Genomic DNA, 16,688 nt, shown 5'->3' on the forward strand with positions numbered 1-16,688 from the left:
ATGCGTTATGTAGGGCAGGCTGGCATATGTATCCTCCGTCATGCGTTATGCAGGGTAGGCTGGCGTATGTGTCCTCCGTCATGCGTTATGCAGGGTAGGCTGGCGTATGTGTCCTCCGTCATGCGTTATGCACGGTAGGCTGGCGTATGTGTCCTCCGTCATGCGTTATGCAGGGTAGGCTGGCGTATGTTTCCTCCGTCATGCGTTATGCAGGGTAGGCTGGCGTATGTATCCTCTGTCATGCGTTATGTACGGCAAGCTGGCGTATGTATCCTCCGGTATGCGTTATGCACGGTAGGCTGGCGTATGTAGGAAAGGTTTAGGTAACCATTTCCCGCTTGGCTTGGGGGTGCCTGTCCTTTATTTTTTTTTTTTTGTAATTGTTAAAACTGGGGTGCACTGCACACCTGGTGGCTGGCTCGGAAGGGGAAAAGAAGAAAAAAGAATTTATGATTTCACACCTGAGAGGGAAGTGTGTTACTTGTGATATTGATCTTGTTGGCTGGAATGACGTAAAGGTACAGGTGTGTGTGTGTGTGTGTGTGTGTGTGTGTGTGTGTGTGTGTGTGTGTGTGTGTGATTTATTCATGGGGGGGTACTTGCTGGTGAGGTTAGGTGGTGAATAACTAAGGCGGGTAGAGACGGTGCGATGGCAGTGTTTGTGTACGCCACTGGCGTCCTGGAGAGAGAGAGAGAGAGAGAGAGAGAGAGAGAGAGAGAGAGAGAGAGAGAGAGAGAGTCGGGCTGCTCAGGTGATGTGTGCCGGCTCTGGGAGCACCGCTGGGGGTTAGGGTGGTGGGGAGGAGGGGGGGTTAGGTGGGGGACAGTGTGGCACCATCGGGTCTTATGTAGCCTCACATGGCCAACACGGGGTATCTCTCGCAGGTCATGGACGCACGCAACGCTAGAGAGAGAGAGAGAGAGAGAGAGAGAGAGAGAGAGAGAGAGAGAGAGAGAGAGAGAGAGAGAGAGGCTTAGCTTTATATAGCTTCGGGAAATCTCCCTTTCCACCAAAACGAACTATCAAGTTCACTCCATAACAGCATCTCCAGTCTGACGAGGGGTATGTAGATAACGTTACCCCCCCCCCCCCCCCCCAAAAAAAAAAAAAAAAAAAAAAAAAAAACACGCATTGATACTGGAATTCCAGTCCAGGTGTCACATACTGGGGTAGGTCTGTTTTCTATGACCGAGCCATGGGGCAACATAAGTGTGAATGAGGCTCACAGGGCGAGGGAGAAATGCCCTACTTTTGTACGCCTTTCTTCACCCCCTGTGTCGTGTTCTAGGGAATGCCAGAGAACATGGGAGACGTAGCGTCACATATGAATTATGTGAAAAAAAGTAGAGGGCGTCAAAGCTTGGAGAAAATTTAGAAAATATTGTTAATATACTCAAGACTCTGATGAATTTCTAAAGGAAACCAAAATATATAATTCATATCAATACCCTGAAGTGTTTAGATATGTCTATTTGATGCTAGAAGGCGCAAGATAACCATATGGTTCCAGTACTTTACAAATTCCACAGAATCGGTCATTCTCTCCAAGAACACGTACCCAGCAAATTACACACACACACACACACACACACACACACACACACACACACACACACACACGTCACGGTAAAAACCTACATCGTACATCTGTAGTTTTTTCATTCCTGATTTGTACCTTCTTCTATCCAAGCCTTTTTTTCTTCCCTTCCACGTAACCATCCTGTTAGAATAAGGGGCAGGACATGAGTACCAGGGACGGACACGGTGAAACGAAGGGTGAGAGAGAGAGAGAGAGAGAGAGAGAGAGAGAGAGAGAGAGAGAGAGAGAGAGAGAGAGAGAGAGAGAGAGAGAGAGAGAACAGCAGTAGAAAGAGGAGAAAGACGGGGACATCCAACGCAGGTGGGATGATGTGGGGAGAGAGAGAGAGAGAGAGAGAGAGAGAGAGAGAGAGAGAGAGAGAGAGAGAGAGAGAGAGAGAGAGAGAGAGAATACCATTTTGTCATCGTGGTACTACAGTAGAGGGACGCCGCTGTCGTAAGTATGTAAAGAGTTGTAGGATGTTGTAGGAGCAGAGATTGGATATCAGGCAAGTCTCATAGAGGTGCGAGTTGCCAGCAGTAGCGGAGGGTTGTTACCCGGGCTGGACGCTGGAGAGGCCAGAGCCGCAAGAATGTTGGCCACAAGGTAACCAGGCCACCACTGGCCCACTTGTGTGTCCCTCACCAGCTGACATCATTGGCCAAGCGATCCCCCGTCCTCGCATGAGCCTCAGACAGCAAAGAACCATGACTGATCAGTTTTGAATCAAAGAGAAAGACCCCTTCCTCCAAAGAAAAAGAAAAAAAAAACCAGGAAAATTCATTACAGGTCTGAAGTAGGGTCATGCTGTTTTCCCTGCCTTCTTGCTCACCTTCGGTAGATAGAGAGGCGGTCCGTCATGCTGTAGAACACACACACACACACACACGAGCGTGCGTCATGAGGATCAGAGAGAACGCTGAGTGTATTAACGCTGGCTGTGCGTGTCTGATTTGTAGGGAAAGTGGCGCAGCAGGAATGCTGACCACAAGATCACGGCTGGCTGGCTGGCTGGCTGGCTGGCTCGGCTGGGCTGAGCACCCTTGCTCCAGTCACTCACAAAACGTGTCCAAAACCTCTCCATTGTTGTGACCCTAAAGCAACCCCTCTCCCCGCCAAAAGAAAAAAAGAAAAAAAAGAGCGTCGCTTCGTTTGGATAATTCTCTTTGAATTACGAACGCCATGCAATGTTTTTTACGTTTCGGTTTGGTAAATTCATGGAGGGCTGTTAGTTATCTGAAAACTATTGATTGGATATCTTTGGGTAAGGATAATGTATGTGTTGTGCTTTGTTATAGTAGCTTACAGGATCAACGTAGAGATAAGCATACCCTTAAGAAGGTGTCCGTATATAAGGCTGCGTTACAACGAGTCCTTTAAAAGGGATTTACATATCTTTTTCCCCTTGGGAAAGTTTTGGGGGTCTCTGGCGGATGCAGATGTTAGTCAAGAGATACATACGCTGTAGGGAAACGTCAGTAAGGTTGATTTGATAGAAAAATCCTCCCGATGACTCTCTACGATTTGAACGATTCGAACCCAAGATGTGAATCCTCAAGACAATGGAAGCATTTGTGTGCGGATAGGATAACAAGAGTCGTAAGTCTCGCTTTGACGAACCAGTTTAGATCTCGGAGCGAAATTGTTTGAAGCACTTATGTAAGGGAAAGGTTACGTTTCAGTTTGATACACTGCGAGTGGGTCGAGGGCAAATCTTTGAGAAATTGTCGAGCCCAGTAATGAACCAGCTCCACGCTAGTGGAATTAGGGGCTGATTTAATGATTATTATTATTCAGGGGAGAGGCTGAACCAGATCCTTTGAAGCAGTCAGGGGAAACCACAGAATAGTCGCTGGGGTTTGGCTGTGGATGATAGACTGCGCAGTCGGCGCATTATACAACACAACTAGAGAGTGAATGTAAGCAAATGGGGCCGGTGTTCGTCTGTTCTTGGCGGTCTCCCTAAGGCGGGAAGCGGCAAGCAAATATATATATATATATATATATATATATATATATATATATATATATATATATATATATATATATATATATATATATACACCCCACCCCTGACATATAAGAAAGAGTTGGTTCACATTACGTGGCCTTTATATGCGTTATTTTCCCGTTACCATTTTGGAAGGTTATACCCGAGCGTAACCCACCCACTAGGATTTCCTCTACTCTGGGAGCTTGTCAGGGGTTAACCTCCATAATAAAGGTGCATTATTGGGCAACATTAGAGGCCCAGGAGGGTCGTTAACTCATTAACTTGCAGGTCGGTTTGCCGTGGGTTGTGTAAGGTGGCGTGAGCGGCGTTCGTATGGGTAGATCTGTCATGGATACGACCCTTCCGAGGATTGCGTAAAGACAGTGTCACACCACTGGATGCTAGACTTGTGGTAAAGGCACAACATCAGTAGGAATTGTACTAGAAAATATTATGGACTTAATGTCTTAACTGCAGGACACATAAGGTATAAGGTCAAAAGAAATACAGTTGTATAAGTGTGCGCTGGAATCTGGACCTTCTTTGTATTGAATAAGATTTATATACTTATCTGCTTTACTTCATTTATTCATATTTTCCCCTCTTTCCTTTATCATCACGTCTTGCGTTTGGCCCGGATGCCAGCGCCATTAGCATAGCAATCGCTCATGCGTTAACCTTTGCGCCAAATGCCAGGTTTTATTTTGGAAAGTTCCAGTAACGACACAAACAAAAGAAATCATTGCATGAAAAGTTGCCTCCGTTGATCTCTCTCTCTCTCTCTCTCTCTCTCTCTCTCTCTCTCTCTCTCTCTCTCTCTCTCTCTCTCTCTCTCTCTCTCTCTCTCTCTCTCTCTCTCTCTCTCTCTCTCTCTCCCTTTTGGCCAGTAATCCTCTTGGCCATGTTTTGGGAAGGCACAAACACCTGGGTTTTCTCGCCCTTCACTTCATTGCCAAGGTCGCCTGGATGACTCGGTCGTTACCTTGAGTTTGGAAATTACAGGTTTTGGAGATGACGACTGTATTCGTCCCTGAGTCATACATATCGAGTTATATTAGCAGGCGTCCGGGTAAGGCATGAGGACCTGGTGAAAATGTTGGTCCGCCAGACTTGATGCTCTTTGTGGCTGAGGTGGTTCTTGCAGTAATCTCCTGGCCTGGGAACCCTCAGGTCAACTCATTTAAGGAATGTCTGGAAACTCCCCAAGGCCAGCTCATTTAAGGATGTCTGGAAACCTTCAGGTCACCTCATTTGAAGAGTGTCTGGAAACTCCCCAAGGCCCAGCTCATTTGAGGATGTCTGGAAACTCTCAGGTCACCTCATTTGAAGAGTGTCTGGAAACTCCCCAAGGCCCAGCTCATTTGAGGATGTCTGGAAACTCTCAGGTCACCTCATTTGAAGAGTGTCTGGAAACTCCCCAAGGCCCAGCACATTTAAGGATGTCTGGAAACCTTCAGGTCACCTCATTTGAAGAGTGTCTGGAAACTCCCCAAGGCCAGCTCATTTAAGGATGTCTGGAAACCCTCAGGTCACCTCATTTTAGGATATCCGGAAACTTCACACCAGATTATTTCAGCTTCAGTTGTGAGATTGTTTCAGGAAGGTTTAGAGAGTCAGTTATAGGTCTGGATGACCTTGGTTGTAACTTCAGTGCGTCGGTGCCTACATCCGACGGGCGCGGCGCGGTGGGCGTGTGCTACGCGCACTTCGTAGTACCAAATTCTTCCGTTTGGTGCAGCGGAAATCCGACTTGGTGTTAACGTCCCGCTTGGTCGTTTGTCCACCAGTAACGCACAGTTAGGGCGTTATTCCTTAATCCGTTAGGGAAAGTAATTTTAAAGTACGATGGTTCACCTTCAATGCTATATTTGAAATGTTCTCTCTTCGTACCAAAGTACTGGGTGGCTTGATTGATCTAAACACTGAAGGAAGTTGTGGAAAATGAAGGTTGCAGTTCTTGCTTTTTATCATGCAGTGGTTGAGATGGGGAGAAGCGTGTGTTGAGGTGGAGGAGAGAGAGAGAGAGAGAGAGAGAGAGAGAGAGAGAGAGAGAGAGAGAGAGAGAGAGAGCTTGTTCGTGGGAAGTCTTGACTTGGGGAGAGCATAGTCAAGGAGAGGGGGCGCTTCTGGCGTTGTGATCCTCAGCCCTGGGCTGGTGTTTACCGCTAATGTCGTCGTGGCTCACCCCTCACCGCAGCCTTGCTGAACACCACTTCTGTTGTTGGTGTGGCGAGTGCTTCCTCGAGTGTTGCGTACGTCCTCCTCTCCTCCTCACCACCACCGCACGTTGTGGTGGTGATGGGGAGGGCTTGTGTCAGCCTAGCGTGCCACCACCGCCGCTACCACACCACCACCAGCAGAGGTTGCTGTTGCCGCAAACCGCCGCTCGCGACGTCCGTCTTGGCCCCAGGCTTGACCTCAGGCCGCACCTCAACACAATGGCATAAATACGCAGATATCTGCCTGACGTAAATGGCCGGACACACACACACACACACACACACACACACACACACACACACACACACACACACACACGTCAGTCTCGGCCAGAACGAAGGTACACAAGAGACACGAGTCGTTTTTTTTTTTTTTGTTTTGTCTTTGGTTAAGTAAAAGAAGACGTGTGGAGCTGGAGGGTGGACCCCCGTCAGTCTTGGTCCCATCACGGATGCTGCAAGTCCCGTTGCTGGGCAGGATCTCTCTCTCTCTCTCTCTCTCTCTCTCTCTCTCTCTCTCTCTCTCTCTCTCTCTCTCTCTCTCTCTCCTTCTCCCATCACAGGTGCTGGAATTCCTCCCCCCCCCCGGGCGAGTTGCTGCATGCAGGGCCCCTTCGGCAGAGTACGTGTCAGGCCGCCGCCCCTCCCTTCACCCCCACCCTTCCTTCCCCTCCTCCGCGGTCCGTCACGGCTGCAGGCAGCTCCCCCTCCCCCTCCTCCTCCTCCTCCTCCTCCTCCTCCTCCCCCCCAGTCCACCCTGTCAAGGATGCTGGCATTCCTGTGCCACGGCGGGAGAGGACACCCCTCCCCTCCCCCTCCACCTTCCCTCCACTTACAAGGTTGCTGTCGGAGTATGACTAAAGCAACAACAACAACAACAACAACAACAACAACCTCTCCCTTTATAAGCTCCCTCCCTCCCCCCTCCTCCTCCCACCGTCACCCCCTTTCTCTTTTTGAAGGACTTTGATTGAGAGAAGAAATTTCTAAATCGAAATTGATCGAGAGAAGAAATTACTAGATCAAAATAAATCAAGAGATAAAGTTATTATGATTTATCAATCGCATAACTGTTCTTGTTGTATTTAATACATTGCTCTTATTTCTCCTCTTCTCCAGGGACAACAGCTGTGTCTCAGCCACGTTCTTTTTTAAACAGTTCGTCTTTTTTAGTTTTTCCTTCTTTTTTTGTTTCTTTTTTGAAGACCTGAGCATGACAAGAGAATTTTATCTTAATTTTTTTTTTTTTTTTGCCTCGTGGCTTTTTATTTATCCCAAGGTAAAATTATTTTTTTACGTTCGCTGTTTACTGAGTCGGACGATAAGTTGGGTTTTCTTGATATACGCAGTCGTATATGATTATTGCGTTGCACAAGTTTGGTCGTTGCGTCACTCTCAGTAGTTTTGCGTCTCTTACAGGGTTTTCATATTACGTCTTACGGTATAGATCATGTGTTGCGTACGATCTACCACTGTGGTACGATTTTGTTACGTGGCTCTGCGTTTATATTAGTGTCAAGGGAAATTACCCTCTCATACTGAAGAAAAAGTCTGAGTCCCCACGCCCTCGTTGCCAGATCCCCCTGTCCCCCCAATCCGCGGTCCCCAGTCTCCAGTACCCAGTTAAGAGACACTTAAGTTCCCAGTGGGAGGTCACCAGTCCCCAGTTCCAGTTCCCCATTCCGCAGGTCGCAGTCCCCAGTCTCCAGTTCCCAGTTAAGAGGTACTTAGTTTCCACTCGGAGGTCACCAGTCCCCGTTTCCAGGTCCCCAGGCTGGAGTCCTAGCTCGCTGGTGTTCCCATCCTGAAATCCTTTCGAGTCAGTCCTGGTCAGTGGAGGATATTGCGTCTTGGTACAGTATCCTTCATACCCGAGTTGGGGGAATGATGAACGCCTGTGTTGGATGAGGGCTGACAGACTGACTGCGCTTCGCCCAAGATTCGAACCCGGGGTTGGGCCCGATGGCAACTCATAGTGAGTAACGCTAACCACACTTCTTTACTGAGACGCGCGCGCGCGCGTGTGTGTGATAGCACGTCATGCACTGCTCGTTCCAGTTAGTGACAGCCTAACTGGCCTACTACCACTACGGTCGTTGCCACTTTGCGGTCGTCAGAGAGTGACAAGGACGACTTCTCACTGCGGGAGCGTCCATTGTTTTTGTCGCTTCTCGCCTCAGCCCCGACACATTTTCATTGTCTCGTTTCCCATTTTCTTTTTCCTTGCAAGTTCTTCAGAATCAACTGTAATACATTCTAAGTGATGTATTTCTTAATCAAATCACTGGAAGTGTATTTTTTTTTAGCCAAGTTTGATCAATTTTCTTGAGGTTTTGAAATTATGATTTTATTTAAATTTTGGTCGTGTTATATATATACTCACGGTAGTGTGTCCTTCATCCTGTGATGAACATGAGGATAGTTGCAGGAGGAGAGAGGGGGGGAGGAGGAGGTGAAGCTGGTGTTATCCTTGACCCATTGTTCCTAGGGGGGTTGGGGAGGGGGAGGTGGTGTAATGGGGGGGTAGGGTGCTCTGGCCGCCCCCCCATGAGGGTGGCGGGGTTTCCCCTTGTCTGTTCGCTCAGGTTGTTGGAAAAAAAAAATTTGGCTTGATAGTTGTCTTAACCCCGTCTGGAACTTTGAGCTTTTATTATTATTATTATTGTTATTATTATTATTATTATTATTATTATTATTATTATTATTATTTTTGTTATTATTATTATTATGATAATGATGATGATGATGATGATGATCTTTGTGTACTGGTGCGTGTGTGTGTGTGTTGCTCTGAGGTGGTATATAGAGTTAGTATGTATGTATGTATGTATGTATGTATGTAAGTATGTATGTATGTATGTATGCAGTGTGCGTCCCACGCGCCTCACTTGCCCATCACTGACCTGAAAAGATTCTCGTCCCAGTTTTCTCAGAATGGATGGAATATTGCTGATATTATCGGCGTACGCTCGCAGATGGGAGGATAGTCATGCATCCCGACGTGGGAGAGGGAGGCGCCGTTCACTGGCATGGTGCAGCGGTTGATGTAGTAATGTTCCACTGCACCTTCGGGGTGGATAGAGAGAGAGAGAGAGAGAGAGAGAGAGAGAGAGAGAGAGAGAGAGAGAGAGAGAGGAAGGGCGTTCAGTGTCATGGTGAACGGTGTCACGCAGGTTCATGCGTGTACGTTCATGCGCGATGAAGGCGTCGGAGGAGCGCGGGTGGGGACGGAGGGTCATTTAGCAGATTGAGGAACTGGTCGGCTGTGAGGCTTGTCATTCGTCCAACCTCCCCCCTCCTCCCCTCAGGTGCCCGCCTTGCAGTATTTGCTCGTCTCAGAAAACCCGTCTTGGGCAAATATCGCGAGCGGATATCCACCCCTTCCACACAACCCCCCCAGGTGGGCAAAGGTACAACCTCTTTTGATTTTCAGGTAAAATGTCAAGGTTCAGAGGGCCTGATACCTGAGCCAGGAATAATGGTTTCCGTGCGATAGAGTCCTGTCTCCCCCCCCCCCCCCCACACACACACACACACACACACACACACATACACTTGCTCCTGTCTTATAACTTCACTGATGAACCTTCCAGATAGAAGATATCCAGTCCAAAAGAAAAAAAGTTAAAAAAGAAGGTCGAAGGTCAGGGTCACAGACAATGGGGGGAGGAAATGGTGGCCATGTGTGATCAAAGGCCAGGTGTACGTACAGTCCAGTGAGGCTCCCTGTATGGACGGTAGGCAGGGCTGTATTGATCTGTTCAACTGACACCCTCCAACCTCGTCTGTCCACGTTGTCTGTGTTGGTATCAGTCTGTCTGTCTGTCTGTATCTCTCCTACAAGTGTCTGTCAGTCTGAAGTGTCTGTTTGTCTTGGGTGTTTTGTTTCTGTTTGTTTATCTCGGGGTGTCCCTGTTTGCTTGGGTCTGTCTCGGTGTTTGTCTGTGTTTGTTTGTCTCTGTCACGGTTTGTGTGTGTGTGTGTGTGTGTCTGTTAGTCTAGTCCTCAGTTAGTCTAGATCAGATATCAGTTGGTTCAAGTTCTCTGTTGTTCTAGACGTGTTTTTCTAGGTGTGTGTGTGTGTGTGTGTGTGTGTGTGTGTGTGTGTGTGTGTGTGTGTGTGTTCGGTCTGCGCTGATGTCTACCGCAGGACATACGGGGTCAGGCCACAGGCTAGGTTGGCTGGAGCTGGACGACTGAATGGTTTGACACTTCGTGCGCTTCACAGGGGGTCTCCTGCAACATATATCTGTACGCGCATGCGCGGACGTCGTGGCTGCGATGGTAATACGACGAATTTCTCTCATATCTTCCATGGCGAAGCTGCCCAATACCGCGTCGCCCGTGTCTCTCTGATAAGGACCCGGGAATTCATCCCAGAGGATCGCCGGGGTTTTAAACCTTAAGCCAAAGTAATTAGAGAGATTTAAAGCATTTCATGAAATCCGGGATGAGGTGTTGTGTGCCTTTGTGGGGTCATGCATCGGCACCAGGGGTAGGGAAGGGTCGCATTAAATGGGGATGACTGGCAACTCCTGTACCACAGTAAGTGGCTGCTGGACCGAACTGTACCACAGTAAGTGGCTGCTGGACCGAACTGTACCACAGTAAGTGGCTGCTGGACCGAACTGTACCACAATAAGTGGCAGGTGAACCGAACTGTACTACAGTAAGTGGCCGCGGGGCCAGGTTGGAATTTCGAAGGGGGCAGACAGCATCTCATCATGTCTGTTGAGGTTCACCTTTAAAAGTTGACTGCAATCTGAGAGTACTCCGTCGGGGATACGTCAGAGAGGCATTGAGTGCCGCTACAGCTGTAGTTGTACCGTAGATGGACGGACGGACGGACGGACCTTGTTACATGTAATCCTCATGTGTTCGAGATTTGATTTTGCACTTGGGGAGGGGTCGGGTGGGGGAAGCGAAGTCCTCTCGAGATATATGTATATTTTTTTCTATTTCCTTCAAAGGTTTTGAGTTGTCGTTGGATGTGCTTGTTTCTAAGAACGTCATTTGTCGATGATTTTGGTTATTGTGAAACATAAGAGCATTGGTTGTTTATCTGGAGCAGGAGAGAATGACAATGTGTCTGGGATAATGTGGTGGTGGTGGCCACTTAGCTGTAATAAAAGATTGTTGGTCATTATTTTGGAAGAATAATGATGACCACTTTTGTTAAATAAAAGAAAATGGAGTCATATATATATATATGTAATGTAATTTCTCGTTTGAAAACGTGGTTCTTGTCTAAAATTACCTGCATATTTGAAAATATATCGAAGTCCTCTGTACTGAACTTAGTATACAGACTAATTATCATTTCACAGAGAGTTCTTTCTAGTTTTCAGACTTGCAAGTGTAACAATTGAATTCTTACAATGACAAGTTTTATATATTTCAGTTGTGACATTCGTAACTTTTACGCAATGATTTGCTCCGTCGTATAGAGGTCTGGCGTTTTAATTCTAGGGCGTAATGCCACTTTAACTTTCTTATGCTGTAGTGCGTCATGTATTTAGTTTTAAAGAGAAGCTTCCACGTATTGACATGAATAAAAAGGTTCAGATGTTTGTTTGTTATTGTGTTTTGTGTAAAACATTGTTTATTTTCTCTGCTGTGTTTGTTTTTGTTTGTTATGTGTACCGTGTAAAACATTGTTTATAGTCTCTCTGCTGTGTTTGTTTGTTATGGTGTTCTGGGTAAAACATTGTTTATAGTCATGCATCAGTTATGGTGTTTTTGTTCATTTAGATGAGAATGATTTTCACTCGACGTTCATGAACTGTGGAAAGGGTGAAATTTTGGGTTGATAAGGTTAGAATTGTTAACTTGTGGTGAGGGAGTATGAGTTATAACGTCACATATTAACATTTAGAATAGAAACTCTGAATGTCATTGAAAGTGTGGGTCTGGGTCACACAGGCTGCAGGGGGAGGAGTCCAAAGTGGTCGAGGTCATCAGGTGGAGAGAGGAATGTAGGTCGTGGAAGGTCATTAGGTCAAGAGCATCTCATGTCAGTTAACCCCTCAAGCAAGCACGACGGTACGACCCCTGGCACCAGCGGTACGACCCCTGACACCAGCGATACGACCCTAGTGCATGACGTTACGGCTCTTGGGTACGACATTACGACCAGTGGTTACTAGGTTACTACCTTGGGTCACGACCCCCCTTTTTTTTATCGTGCCGGACTTTAGGGCATGATTGGCCTCGCCTTAAGATGACCCTTGAAGAATTAGGTCACAGGTCACGCCGTCTCACCCAGGCGTCACAGCGTCGCGCTTAAGGATCTTACCGTTATGCTAAACGGTCGTAAAATCGTGCTTAAGGTGTTGCAGCCTCGTGGTAAGGGGTCGCACTTTCTTGCTTAAGGGTTGTACCGCTGCGCTCAGGGGTTGTACCGCAGTGCTGAAGGGTTGTAACGCCGTGCCCAGAATGGTAAGATCTCAAGTGACAGAGCGATCTGGTACGTGTCACAAGAGGAGAGGATTATAGATCGTGTAAGGTCGCTCGCTCAGACAAGTCTAGGTCATTAAAGGTCAAACGTTACGTTGCTTCATTGGACAGATTTCTAAACGAGCGTTGGACCCCCTGCGTCCCGAACTCTCTTTCTCTCTTATTGAACGCATTTTGGGTAACACAAGTGTGACTTTTGCTTGGGTTTCAGTTGTTGATTTTAGGTGATTTGTTTCGTATAGAGTATTTGTCCACTGGAAGAGGTTTTACAGCCATAGGGAATGGGATTGTTACATTAAAGGAAAGGAGAGATTCTGTAGTCTATAGGAGAGAAGAGGTTCTACGGGTCTTGAGGAGAGAGTTCTGTGTTGTCTGTAAGGAAAGAGAGGTTTTAAAGACTTGGGAAGGAGAGTTCCTATATAGGGTTAAGAAAGAGGAGAGGTTCTACGACGTCATGAGGGAAAGGAGAAGCTCTGCCCAAATCTGAAGGTGTGGAGAGGCTCGACATTGGTTAGGAGAGTTTCTACTCAGTCTTAAGGAGAACTAGATCAAGCTTTCATTATAGGAATAAAATGTAAGATGACAAGGGGATGTGTTAATATATCAACCACATGTGGAGACCTGTGGGGACGACGTGGAACAGTTGCATGATTGATAGTAGAAAATTGGCCGCTCTTATCACATATTCTAGAAGTGTCCTCAAGATCAACAATTCAACTCTCCCAAGATTAGGTTTTACCTCTGAACCTGAAACATGATAATAATGGCAGCGGGATCAGTATTTGGCTTCATTTTCTATGGATGACTCGTTATGTATTGCTTGTGACTCCTTTTCAACATGCTTTGTTTTTCATGCTTTGTTTTTTCATGCTATGTATAAATTTTTCCCCATCAAAATAAAGTGTTTGCTGTATATATTTAACTTTAAGGAAGTATCCCTCTAATATAGTTCATTTTCTTTAGTTCAATCGTGTCCGTTTTCTGTAAATCTTTTATTTGTATTTATTACCAGCGCAGGAGGAGCCAAATGAGTTCTGTTCATGTTTAGTAAAATAAACATTTTTATTTCGCTGAGGGCAGCATATCAATTATTTTCTCATGCTTATTTTTAATGTGGGCTGTAAAGTATAGTCAAGGTAAAGATTAACCATAAAAGAGTACAAATATATAGTTGAACTGGACAAAAATTTGAGTGATTGTGGTTAGAAATACATCTTTTTATCATATTACTGCTTATTCCTTTATTTTTTGTCTCATCTGTAAATTTCTGTTAAGTGAAATGATAGTGTTTGCAGAGTTTGTATCATGTAAGAAATGTCTCCCCCCACAGAATGACTCGTTTTCTCTTACGAGGTTATGTGCGTTTTCTGTAACTGATGTTTACTTTTCAGGGCTGACTCATACGTTACTTATTTAGCCTACTATTTACTATTCAAGCTATTTAACATGTCATTTTTTTCATAAGACTGAATACTTATGCTGGGAACATTGATTTTATTTTGTATTTGACATGTATATGGAGAACAGACAAGTTATTACTAGAGTTTTAGGTAGGTATTATACCCATGTTAATTAAACAGAATTTCCATTTGCTTTTTATTGCCAGGGTGTGAAAACAAGGAAGAAGCCGAGTACTCCAACCGTAAGTTTACACTTGACCCTGAAAACTCCCTTCCCTCCCCGCAAGTAAACCATAGTTTACCCACATTTAGCCAGTTCAGCCCGTTTCACATAGCAACTAAATTTGTCTGTTTCACCATGCCATATGTCCCCTTAGGACGATGACTTCCCCACCATGAACTAGACGACTGAAGTCCTTGAGGACCCCGATTTAACCCCTTGAGTACGATGACTTTCGTTGTCCTACGTGAGGCTTTAAGTCATCGTACGCAAGGGCTTAGATCGTCGTACTTAAGACTGTTAAGTCTTCACGCTGAAGGTGGGTTAAGTGGTCGTGCTGAAGGTATTCCAATTCCTCCCACGTAACCAGTGAACACATCCCAACTAGCCATGTAAACTTGCTTTTTTTTTTCGCTTGCCAGCAAACCATGTATATTGACCCGCCCACCTCACCCCCCATGTAAGAAGCGTGTGTATATTGACCCTCCCCAAAGTTGGCTTAATGTTCTTATCCGTCCTTCCCCAGGTAACAGTGCCCGCGTAGCGCCTTACTGCTCCCCTGACATTAACTAACAAGGATAGTGTGGGGGCCCGTGATGCTGTAAGGTTGAGTATCCTGTTTACTGTGTTGGTGTTGGTGGTGGTGCGTGGTGGTGGTAACGGTGGTGTTGTGGTGATCACAACCCACCAGTGTTGTGTGTTATTGTTTCCCACACGGTGTCGCTCATGTCTTCACACAACCTGACCTTATCTTGCTTTGTCCCCAGGCTTTTATTTGTTGGGTGGGGATGGGGGATTCCTTGGGCTTGGCCGGGTGACAAGACTTTCTCTGGCCTTTCCCTGACCTTGTTCTGTATAACTGGCGGTGTCATATATATATTTTTTTCTGTGCGTGTTCCTTGTTAGTGTGCTCTTAGAACCTTTTTGTTTCCTTGTTGGCCTTTGATGTTCGCGATCAGTTCCCTCTCGAAGTTAAGGGTCATGTTGTCCTTCTCGGCGAGTGTCCTCAATCAAAGCAGCCTCCGGCCATAGCGACTTCGTCTGTTCCCCCCCACACACCACCAGTCGTGGTGGTGTGTGTGTGTGTGTGTGTGTCTGTGTCCTCACGCACGACGTGTTACCCTCCCCACCAGCACTGTACGGCCTGGCTGGGTCGGTGTTCCTCCTGCCTTGGCTTCTTCACCTGTCACACATTGCCTTGATGTCGGCCATCGTCTCGGTCCTCTTGCCCAATATGCTGTGGGTCTTGTCAGATCATGGCCGTGTCACTGTTGTTGTTCTGTTGTTGTTGTTGTTGTTGTTGTTGTTGTCATTGTTTTTGTTAGCAAATCATGCCCCATCCTTTGGTATTGATACCATGGTAGTCCTGTCCATGTTATTGTTAGCAACATTAGCATTTTTTTTGTATTCCAGTTATTTTCCTGTTTCTTCTTTTTGCCATTGTTATGATAACCTGACTGTGTCCTGTCATATTCATTTTTTTCCTTTCACCTTCTGTTTAATTTTGGTTCTGTCATCTTTCTTACAACACTGAGTGGTGTTCCCTTGGCTACGTAACCTCGTTTTAGGTGCCAGTCATGTGTTCCGGATCATGTCATGTTTTTTGTTATTTCTGATGGTATTTTTCCTGCCCTTGTAAAATGTTTTGTGTGTTCGTGTTGTTCTTACTGCTGTAACCTTTGTTCTGTATTGTTCAGAGTTCTCCATGTGTGTGTATTTTTTGCTGATTGTGTCCTGTTCCAGTGCCATGTTATGTGACCTGGTGTTGTCCAGGTCATGTGACCCTTGTGTTGTTCCTGGTGTTGTCCAGGTCATGTGACCCTTGTGTTGTTCCTGGTGTTGTCCAGGTCATGTGACCCTTGTGTTGTTCCTGGTGTTGTCCAGGTCATGTGACCCTTGTGTTGTTCCTGGTGTTGTCCAGGTCATGTGACCCTTGTGTTCTTACCGGTGTTGTTCTGTTGTTATAACCCTTGTTACTGTTGTTACCCTGGCGTTGTGACCCTTATGACCGGTGTTGTCCTGGCGTTGTGACCCTTGTTACTGTTGTAATCCTGGTGTTGTGACCTTAGCGTCTCAGTACTGTTAGTCATACGACCTTTCCTATGTGTTTAACGAGGGCTTGTGACCTTTCTCTGTGTTTGCTGATTCTTTTTATCCTCCTAGCCAAGTGACCTTTGTTTGTTGTTTGTTTTACTCTTTCAGTTGGAGTGGTCAGTGTGATTGTGTGAAGCAGTGTTAGTGGTGTTGTCTACCCTCTCTGTCTCTCTCGTAGCGTAGGTAGCGCTACCTGTGTCAAGGTGTTCGTTTTCGTCGTTGTGTGGGCGTAAAAAAAGAAAAAGAAAAAGAAAAAAAGCTTAAGCTTCGGCTGCACTGTCTGTGGTGGGCGAGGCTCACAGAGGTCCTGTGTCATCCTTAGCTGTGGCTTCGGCCATCACTACACCAGGACTGTAGAGGATCAGGTACGCCATGTATATACCCGTAGATCACGGGGTAGTGTGCTTTTCAGTCGTGAGAGCTCAGGGAGGTACCTTAGAGCACCGGTAACGTTAGATCCTAGAACACTCTAACTTTCAGACCTCCAGAGCATCGTACCTTTACACCTTAGAACACTGTACCTCCTGACTGTGGAACACCATACTTTGTGATCATGGAACACCACGCCTGAAGCTCCTGTCATACCATACCTTTATGACTTTCAAACACCATAAGTCTCAACTTCAGGGCACCATATTTTAGATTATTAGCATACCGCATTTTAGACCATAGAATATCATAGCTGTAGCCTCAGAAACATCGTGTTTTAGACCACAGAACACCTAA

The 16,688-nt window shown here is 46.2% G+C and overlaps 1 protein-coding gene and 1 long non-coding RNA gene across 6 annotated transcripts in view; one reads left to right on the forward strand and one right to left on the reverse strand.

Moving 5' to 3' along the window:
- LOC139757250 (adenosylhomocysteinase-like 1) overlaps positions 1–16,688 on the forward strand; it is a 338,517-nt gene that overhangs the window by 61,184 nt on the left and 260,645 nt on the right. For 2 of the 5 annotated variants that reach the window (XM_071677533.1, XM_071677531.1), the window contains exon 2: positions 13,855–13,890. The exons of the other annotated variants lie outside the window; for them this stretch is intronic. In XM_071677533.1, coding sequence (XP_071533634.1) covers positions 13,855–13,890 — 36 coding nt within the window. The remainder of the gene's footprint in view (positions 1–13,854; positions 13,891–16,688) is intronic. 5 annotated transcript variants of the gene reach the window in all.
- LOC139757251 (uncharacterized) overlaps positions 1–16,688 on the reverse strand; it is a 151,611-nt gene that overhangs the window by 20,514 nt on the left and 114,409 nt on the right. The window lies entirely within an intron of this gene.

This window comes from Panulirus ornatus, chromosome 25 (assembly GCF_036320965.1).
Source record: "Panulirus ornatus isolate Po-2019 chromosome 25, ASM3632096v1, whole genome shotgun sequence".
Classification (NCBI taxonomy): Eukaryota; Metazoa; Arthropoda; class Malacostraca; order Decapoda; family Palinuridae; genus Panulirus; species Panulirus ornatus.